This window comes from Bos mutus, chromosome 4 (assembly GCF_027580195.1).
Source record: "Bos mutus isolate GX-2022 chromosome 4, NWIPB_WYAK_1.1, whole genome shotgun sequence".
NCBI classification, from domain to species: Eukaryota; Metazoa; Chordata; class Mammalia; order Artiodactyla; family Bovidae; genus Bos; species Bos mutus.
Genome location: NC_091620.1, coordinates 102,872,988 through 102,883,031, shown reverse-complemented (window position 1 = coordinate 102,883,031; position 10,044 = coordinate 102,872,988). Strand labels below are relative to the sequence as shown.

Here is a 10,044-nt window from a genome sequence, read left to right as displayed (position 1 = left end):
GATCTCCTGGAGAAGGAAATGGCAACCCACTACAGTACTCTTGCCTGGAAAATCCCATGGACAGAGGAGTCTGGTAGGCTATAGTCCATGGGGTCAGAGTATATGTGTGCTCAGTTGTGTCTGACTCTTTGCAACCCCATGGACTATAGCCTGCCAGGCTCCACTTGTCCATGGGATCTTCCTGGTGAGAATATTGGAGTGCAATTGCCATCTCCTGTTCAAGGGACCTCAAAGGATCTTCCTGACCCAGGGATCAAACCTGCCTCTCCTGCACTGGCAGATTCTTTACCACTGGCGCTGCCTGGGAAGACCAAAATTGTCTTTCCTTAGTGTAATAACATGCTTTACCATGAGTAGCTCCGTTGCTTAAGTAATTTGTAGGATATCTGGGGATGAAATTGAAGATGTTACCAACTTAAATATTCTTGGCATGATCTACAACCTGAATGGATTTAGAATTCATTTCCTCACTGAAGAAAATGGGTCAAGCCATAAAACCTGTGGCTGTACAGGTCACCAATTACTGTTGTACACTTGCAACATGTCACCCGGGTTGGTGGTTTAAGTACAAGAATACAGAAATTTCAAATTAATTTGGACTGTTGTTATTAATAAAATCCTGAGAAAGAGATGCTATGATGGTTACTTTTTATGTGTCAGTTACGACTGGGCTAAGGGATACCCAGATAGCTGGTAAAACATTATTTCTGAGTATATCTGTGAGGGTGCTTCTGGAACAGATTAGCATCTAAATCAGTAGATTGAGTAAAGATGGCCCTTGCTGAAGTAGGTGGGCATCATTCAATCCGTTTATAGAGTTAAAATACAACAAAAAGGCAGAGGAAGGGCACATTTGCTCTCTCCTTAAGCTGGAATGTTCATCTTCAACTGCCCTCTGACACTGGAGCTCCTGGTTTTTGGGCCTTTAGACTCCTGCACTGACAGCAGCGTCCTCCCTGTTCTCAGGTCTTCAAATGTGGGCTGCGAGTGACACCATCCACTTCCTTTATTCTCAGGCTTTTGGACTCACACTGTGTACCACTGACTTTCCTGGTTCTCTAGATTGCAGATCGGGTGACTTCACCTCCATAACCATGTAAACCAACTTGTGTAACAATTCATTTACATATACATATCCACATATATCCTATTGGTTCTGATTCTGTAGAAGGCCCTAATACAAGTATTCAAAAATTACAGATGTTGGATTTGTTTGCTTTTAATATCATTGTTTTTTCACAGTGTCAAGGAAGTGATTAACATGGTAATCATGGTTCATGATGTAGCAGTACATTCTTAACCAGGGTTTCATTTGGGAAATGTTAAGTCCTGACCTGACAGGTATTAAATTCCAAGTTTGTGCTTGAACAGGTGACTGAAAGAAGAAGAACGATATGACCATCAGCACATAAGTTTTTATTAATAAAGCAGAAAATATAAGTTCAACCAAATGTTTTTTTTTTTTTCTTGCATTTAATCTGACCATATGCCAGAGAAATTATTCTTTATGAGAACTTAGGTGAGAACTGTCAATAAGCCAGTTCTGTCAAAAATGGCACACTGGAATATCTAATAAAGTTAGGTAAATGAAATTAAGAAGAGAACAAATTAAATATTAAAAATCACAGGAATTGCTCCTTCAAATATCAGGGGCCTCCTTTAATAGTCTTCAGTGTAGCTCACGGGCAATCATCAAAATAGTTCAACCATACTGCATGACTCCCAAAGGAAAAAACTGAGGGAACTCATGGGTAATCTTCACAGCCTCATTGTAAAGTCCAAGATCTGAAAGAAATAGGTTAGCAAACATTTAATCTACAGTGGAAAGTTGTAACATCAATTATCATTTAAAGAGTTCTACTTGTTTCTCTTTTCTCTCCCTTTTAGAAGAGAGAACTTATTTTCACAATCCATTTGCTAAAACTGTGATATGGGTCATATTTATTTAAGTATGGTTCCAAAAAATAAAAGTCATGCAGTAGAACTTCCATGATTTCCAAAATTCATGGAGTGTAACTTCCATTTTGACTCCCATCGTACAGGCACCATTCTTGCCTGGTTGTGATTTAGGTGTTGTGCATTATTTGATGCCTTTATATATTAAAATCAAATAAAAAAAAACTATTAACAGTATTTTTGTTTTGTTTACTTTGTTTTAAAAAATTCTCTTTCCACAAATATTAATCTTCATTGTGTTTCTTATATACAAAAGCATTATTTAGAAGTAGGCCAAAATGTCCTAGCATTTTCCTTTGGGATCAAAAAGTGATACAGAAATTCAAAGTGTAGCAGGACTGAAACTCGAGACCAAGACATAGCAAGTTAAAAATAAAGTTGTTTTCCTCCTAATTACATGAATTACAGAATGTTTTATTTACCAAAAGGATGATTATCTTCTTTAAACTGGACATAAGATGCACACATAATGGTTGCCTTGGCCGTTACTCTTCCAACTACTTCCACGATTCCAGAGATTTCTTCATCAAGCTAATACAAAGAACAGAATACCAACTTGGTGTTATCACATTTTCAGCTGATAATTAACTTGGAAAATTGTTCTAGATTTTACTAATCTTTCATGTAACAAAATCATTTTAAGATTTATCAATGCAAAAATGGAATTGTAACTTGTTAAAAATGTTGGAGTACTTATCACTGTCAGCATGTCACCAGTCCAGTAACCTTTAGTAGTGGCTTCAGGTCTAAAGCTACAGTTACATGCTTAAGTTGAAGACAAAAATCATTTAAAGATACTGAGACTGTCCAGTATTTCCACAAGGAGTAATTTGTTTAAAAGGACTTATTGAAAGGAACTTTCTATTATCTATATTTGTACAGTGAGTTCTGTATGCATTAACCAAACAGTACACACATCTGTCTTCATAAAAGACGAAGAAAGTGTACCATAAACATAAACCGTAAAAGCAAGTGACAACCGAAAATAAATGTAAATAAAAATAGAAAATTGAATTAAAAAAATGTGAAACTACGGAGGAAGGGAAAAGTGATTTAAAAAATAATTTTTTTCTTAAGTGATTTTCTGGTCTTTCATAAGGAATGAGAGTTGTCAGCATTTATTTAAAAATAACAGAGCCCCAAAAATCATTGGTTAGAAAAGTAAAGGGAAATGTAAAAGCAGGACACAAATTTTATTTGAGAGAAGTTTGATGAGCTGGTCCTTTATATGTCCACTCCAAGAATAAGAAACATCAGCAACAAACCAAATGAAGAATTAATTATAATATACATAGAATTAATACTTAAACATACAGGCTCCATCAACTCAATAGTTACATTTTTTCCTTCACCATCTGAAAGAATAAACATTTTCCCAGTGGGATGAATCTGAAAAAGAAACACATAATTTTTTTTTAAAGTCCATATAAACTGTTTAAAATCCCCTTAAAAAGACTAGAAGTTTGACAAAAGATGAGCAAATTGACCCACACTTAATTAGTGCACACAAAGCCATTTTTTTGAGCAGTTTAACTAGTTCACATTGTCTTGTGTTACTATACCTGATCAAACGATGCCTAAATTCGAATTTTAGATAAACCATTACCTTTTTAGTGCAAATGTGTCCTGTTAGTTTTATTTGCTAAATCTGGCAACCCAGATTTAGATCTAAGAACAAATTAGAAGTAAGAACAAATTAAGGAGGGTTCATATTATCTAAAAGTGAGATCTACTGGCATCCATGATTTAAACAGTATATATCCCACAGATGGTATGTTTTAAAAAATTAGACATGAGGAAGTAAAGAGAAACTGGTTATTAGAACATCTGGGTTCTACTCCCGCGAGACAGCTGCAAAGAATGCAGTCAGATCTGGTTTGAATGCCAGTTTTGCTACTTGCTGTGGCCTTAAGCACTTTTTAACCAGATGCCACTCCTACCCAATTTCCGTAACTGTGAAGTCCAAATATACCTATTGCAAGAAGATAATGTGACTGAAATAAACTAATAAGTAAACTTTCATATAAAAGTTTTTTCTCGGTTCCTTGATTTGAGCCTTTGGCCTTGTTTCTCACTAGTAGGATGAGGGGCTGCGCTCTTAACATTTGGGTAAGATAACAAACTGGCACTGGATCAGTAAAATACAATCAAGCAATGTTTCACAGAAAAGCGACTTCAACGATAAAACGAGGTTTGATAAAAGAGGAAACAGCAGAAAAGAAGGAAACAAGAAAACTGGATTAACTGTCAAGGCCGGCTAATAGAAAACAGATGGAGTTTTGTCTATAATTTCAAGTAAAAAACGAGGGCCGGACACTAGAACGGAGCGCGTTCGAAAAATTCGCGATTCCGTGCGCTAAGAGCTAAACATTGGGCTGCAGTGGTCAAAAAGTGTGCAAACAGTTGCGCTGCGAGAAATAAAGCAATTCGGGGCGCAGTGATGCTTTCTCTCTTCCACCCTCCGTTACCTACCCTGGGGCCGCCAGCCCGACGGCCACGGGGCCCCTCCACCCAAAAAGCCCAGGGCGGTGAGCGCGCGCACCTTCTCCAGCCTCCCTACGAAGCAGACCGGCTGGTCGATGAACTGAGCTAGCATGCTGGCGTTGATGCGCGCCTTGGGCGACTCCATCACGTCCACCATGATTGCAACGCAAGGCAGGCAGCCGGCGGGAAACAAGCCGACCACTGAGACTGTGCTCCCAGCTGACGTCTACGGGGCGGATTCCCCCGGATCCAATCGGCGGAGACCAGCATTCTCTCTCCGCCAATCAAACGTGCCGATATCTCCATAGCACTCGCGCAGTCCGGGACAGCGAGGAAGGCAAGGATGCGTCCGGAAGTGGGGACCGGCTGCTTAGTGACGCGCGGCGTCCCGGAAGTTACCCGGTCCTCTGCGAGGCGCGCGTAGGGGCAGGGCTTGGATGGGGCGGGGCTGAGGCTCCCTCCTTCTGAGACCTCGGTCCTTGCTGCGGCTGAACCCCGGAAGCAAGGTGGCGGGCTCCGGTGCCGGTACGACGGGGGACTGCGGCGCGAGCATAAGGTATCTCTTCTCGCGGGAGTCGCCGCATCCTCCCGGTTGCCATTTCTCCCCACGGACGTTTGCGGGAGAGGCGGGAATCGGTGCCTGTTTCGGAGCTGCGCCACTAGCTGTCTGTGTTTCCCCAGTTCTCCTGCAAGGGAAACTCGGAGTTCATGCTGAAATCTAGGGAGCTGGTCTCATTTTGACCCTCTCTCTCCTAGAGCTAGGAAGTGGGGTCCCCAGTGATTTTCATCGCCTTCGGGAAGCTCCTGCAGCTCGGTGGCCGAGGGTTGTTGATTTTCTGCCCTAGCTGCGTCACTTTCCAACGTCAGTTTCACCACCTGTGAGAGGAGGGGCCGCGACCCTTTCTGGTCCCGACATTCTGGCCCCACTGGAGGTGCGGGTTTTCTCACGTCACCTCCGTGTCAGGAGCTAACTGAAGCGTTTGGGAGTGGGTGAGGGAACGGTCACTGGACTGAGAGAGGAGATGGATTCAAATGACTCTTAGATCCTTAGCAGGTGCGCTTCTTCGCGAGACACGATTTCCCTCTCCGCAGAATGAGGTTAGGTAACGTTCATTGCAAAGTCCCAGCTGATTTAAGTTTTGTCCATATGATTCACGGACTCTCCTGAATTCCCAGTAATTTTCCCTATTGCTTTTCACACCTCAGGATTCTGGAGGGGAGATCGCATGTGAAAGACAACCTGTTTGCAGGAGATTTGGAGCGGGGGGTGGATTCTTGAATCTGTTGTTGGCTTATATCGCTGTTGATTTTCGGGCCTTTATCCTACGGGATTTGGTACCTGCCTTGCTAGGGATATTCCAGAATGAGTGCTCATAAAAATACCTGTCAAGGATGCTCCAGAAGTTGAAGAAGTTTTTTTTTTTTTTTTAATTGGGATGTTATTATTTTTTAGGAAACCGAATCCATGAATTAGCCTAAAACCATTAGGATCCCTATCTAGGGTCTTGGGTTTAGTCCCACAGTTGCCTTAAGCTAAGAAGATCCTGTTTGAGATGCCACTCAGCACTTTAAGATGGAAATCTGATATCTTAATTAAAGGATAGTTCGCCTCTCTATTTAGCAACTTAGTGTTTATGTACATATTCTTACCTTTTAATGTTGCTGTTACTAAGACAAGTTTAAAGGATTTCATTAGCAGAAATAGGGTGCATGTCAGTGGGTATATAAGAAAGTGGTTGCAAGTCAGTAGAGTCTGTGCAAAGCTTTCACATCTTTTGCACTTCAGTGATGTTTGGAAACCAAGTTGATTGCGTTATACAGGGAGGAGTACACATGAATGTCTTTAATAGCAATTTTTTTTTTTTTTTTTTTAAAGAGCAGCCCCTAAAGTGCCAGATCTCAATAGCACTTTTATAGCAATGAAAAAAACCACTTTTACCTACCAAGAGCATTTTTTTTTAAAATATGGAGATGAGCAAGAAGATATTTTCAAATAGCTTCTTGGATATTTTTTCGTTCACTTAAAATTTATTGTGTAATGCCTCAATGCACAGAGAAGAGTATATCCAACTGCTTTGTATAGTTTCCAGAGAAATGAACCCAGTTGGACCTCTCATTTAGCTAAAGAAATGGAACTTTACCAGTTAGGGGTTGTCATTTCCTCAGTTGAAGTCCTTCTCTCACCCAGCTAGAAATAAACACTATCTTGAAATTTGTGTTAAGCACCCTTTTTTTTCTATATAGTTTTATCATATATGTAGCTGTTTCTAAACAGTGTGGTACCAATTTATCCTCCTGTCAGGAGTGTAGGAGAATTCCAATTGATCCACATCACCTCATAGGCCAGAGTAGATGTTGGGAAATCAGCCATGTAGTCCCCATTCCAAATCCAAAGAAGTGGACGCACAAAGGGTCTATCTTCATGAACTCAGCTCCCTTTAAAGAGCCTTCCTGGAAGTCCTTCACAACTTGACTTTCTACTTACTAGGTTAGGGACTTTTCCTTCTATTCCTAGTTTGATAAAAGCTTTAATTGAGTGGTTATGAAATTTGATCAAATGAATTTTTTTGCATTGAGATGATTGAATATATTTTCAATGTTGAATAACATTCTCATTCCTGGAAGAAATACAACTTGGTTATGATACATTATCTTTTATTTTGTATTCTTGGGTTTGATTTGCTATTGTTTTGTTTAAAATGATTTTTGTATTCATGTTCATGAATGAGATTGGCGTGTAGTTTTTCTTTCTCGTGTAGTCTTTGCGAGATTTTGGTATTATTTAATATTAGCATTACAGTAGTCTCATGAAATGGAGAAGGCAATGGCAACCCACTTCAGTACTCTTGCCTGGAAAATCCCATGGACGGAGGAGCCAGGTAGGCTGCAGTCCATGGGGTTGCTAAGAGTCAGGCACGACTGAGCGATTTCACTTTCACTTTTCACTTTCATGCATTGGAGAAGGAAATGGCTACCCGATCCAGTATTCTTGGCCTGGAGAATTCCAGGGACGGGGAGCCTGGTGGGCTGCCATCTGTGGGGTTGCACAGAGTCGGACACAACTGAAGTGACTTAGCAGCAGCAGCAGCAGCAGTCTCATGAAATAAGTTGTGGAATGTTTTCTGTATTCTCTAGGGTTTTATGCAAAACTGGAGACACCTGTTTTTTGATGTTAGGCAGAACTCACCTGTAAAACATTCTAGGTTTGGTATAGTTATCTTCTATTGTTGCTTAGTTCTTATGTCTGACTCTTTTGTGACCCCATGGGCTATAGCCCACCAGGCTTCTCTGTCTATGGGGTTTTCTAGGCAAGAATCCTGGAGTGGGTTGCCATTTCCCCTCCAGGGAATCTTCTGACCCAGGGATCTAACCCACGTTATCTTAACGTGGATTCTTTATCATTGAGTCACCAGGGATACCCATAATTAACTGTACCTGCTGCCTTGGGCATAGCCCACAAATGTTCCTAAGTAGATTTCAATAAGTTCTAAGTATTTTCTAGTGTCTTACATACTCTCTGATTCAAGGGCTGTTTTTGTTTCCAAATATATAGATTTTGGGCTTCCTTGGTGGCTCAGTGGTAAAGAATCTGCTTCCAATGAGGGAGACTTCGATTCTATCCCTAGGTGGGGAAGGTTCCCTGAAGGAGGAAATGGCAGCCCACTCCAGTATTCTTGCCTGAAGAATCCCATGGACAGAGGAGCCTGGTGGGCTACAGGCCATAGGGTCTCAAAGAGAGACAACTGAACAGCTGAACACACACATAAAAGTTTTACTTATTAAGGTCGTTTTGTTCTTAATTTATAGTGTAAATTGCATTATCCTCAAATGGTATGGTCTGATACTGTGAAAGTATGAGGCTTGCTTTAAGACTTATGAAGTATATGGACAGCTTTTTGCAAATGATTCATGTATTCTTGGGAAAAATTTGTGTTTTCCAGTTACTGGATCAAGCTTGTTAATTGCAGTGTTCAGCTGTTTCTACTTTTGTTTGATTAATGTCTCAATTATAGAGATAATTGCAGATGGTAGCATTGGCAATTTCTGCTTGAACTTCTGACAACTTGTGTTATATATTTTTGATGATGTGCTTTTCAGTACACACAGATGAAGATTATGAAGGAAAATGGTGCAGTGAAGTAGTTACTATTTCCAATCATGCTTTTTGCCTTAAAGTTAATTTTGTTGCTAATACTGTTGATACGCTGGCTTTCTTATGGTTAAATTTTCTTTGTTGTCTCTTTTTCTGTCCTATACTTCACCTAAGGGAGGCAAGACTTTTGAGCTTTAGCGTTCATTTCCTCATCTCTTTGGTGGCTTATTGGAGTGCTGACCTGGTAAGTCTTAGCTCAAAGAGGGAGCAGGTTGATAGCACATTACTGACAAGGGGATTTTGTAGAAACTAATGTCTGTGGCTGGCAATTTATGTAAGTAAATATTGAAACATCTCCAGTCAATAATATTCAGGTAACAAAAGACATATTAATGTCTCTGGTCAATAAGTTGATGCCAGCCTGTGAGTTCAAGCAGTTCTTCCCTAACAGTGTGCTTCATTAACCAGTAGGCTTCCATTTGGACAGAATTTCCCAAATGTGTGGAGGTTGGATTCTTTTTATTTTTTTCAAATTGTAGTTGTATACTTGATTTGCAGTATTGTTAGTTTCAGATGTACAAAGCGACTCGGTTTTATATTCTTTTCAGAATCTTTTCCGTTGTAAGTTATTGCAAGATATTAAATACAGTTCCCTCTGTGCGTGTGTGTGCTTCGTCACTCAGTCGTGTCCGACTCTTTGCAACCCCATGGATAGTAGCCTGCCAGCCTCCTCTATCCGTTGGGCTTCTCCAGGCAAGAATACTGGAGTGGGTTGCCATGCCCTCCTCCAGGGGATCTTCCCAACCCAGGGATCAAACCCAGGTCTCCTGCACTGCAGGCGAATTCTCTACTGTCTGAACCACCAGAGAAGCCCATAGTTCCCTGTGCTGTACAGTAAATCTCTGTTGCGTCTGTTAATCCCATATTTCTAATTTATCCCGACTCACTCCCTTCTCCCCTTTGTTAACCATAAGTTCATTTTCTATGCCTGTGAGTCTTGTATATATAATTTTGGATTATTTTTTAGATTGCACGTGAGTGATGTCAAATAGTATTTGTCTTTCTCTGTCTGACTTCGCTGAGTGTAATGTTCTTTAGGTCCATCTCTGTTGCTTCGAGTGGCAATGTTTCGTTCTTTTTTCGTGACCGAGTAATAGTCGACTGTGTGTACATGTGCGTACGCACACCACCTCTCTGTAAGCCGGTCATCTGTTGATGGGCCTTGGGGTTGTTTCCAGGCCTTTCCTATGGTAAATAGTGGGGCTGTGATCATTGCTGGGCATGTATCTTTTCAAATTAAAGTTTTCATCTTTTCTGGATATATGCTCAGGAGTGGGATCGCTGGGTCATATGGTAATTTTAATTTGGTTTTTTAAGGACCCTCGGTACTGTTTTTCATAGTGGCTGCACCAGTTTACGTTCCACCAACTGTGTTCTCCACACCCTCCCCAGCATTTTAGTTTTCTGTAGATTTTTTGATGACGGCCATTCTGACTGGTGTGAGGTGATAC

At 40.7% G+C, this 10,044-nt stretch overlaps 1 protein-coding gene across 2 annotated transcripts; it reads right to left on the bottom strand.

Moving 5' to 3' along the window:
* Positions 1-1,395: 1,395 nt before the first annotated feature.
* RPA3 (replication protein A3) lies at positions 1,396-4,658 on the bottom strand. Of its 2 annotated transcripts, none has more exons than XM_014479047.2 (4): positions 4,499-4,658; positions 3,295-3,345; positions 2,379-2,487; positions 1,396-1,785 (listed from the first exon to the last, which is right to left on the bottom strand). In XM_014479047.2, the coding sequence occupies exons 1-4, from the start codon at positions 4,595-4,597 to the stop codon at positions 1,703-1,705; spliced, it is 342 nt and encodes a 113-aa protein (XP_014334533.1). In that variant the 5' UTR covers positions 4,598-4,658; the 3' UTR covers positions 1,396-1,702. The 2 variants fall into 2 exon arrangements, with proteins under 2 accessions (XP_014334533.1, XP_005898542.1); XM_005898480.3 differs by having other exon boundaries at positions 3,271-3,345; positions 4,499-4,657.
* Positions 4,659-10,044: the final 5,386 nt, after the last annotated feature.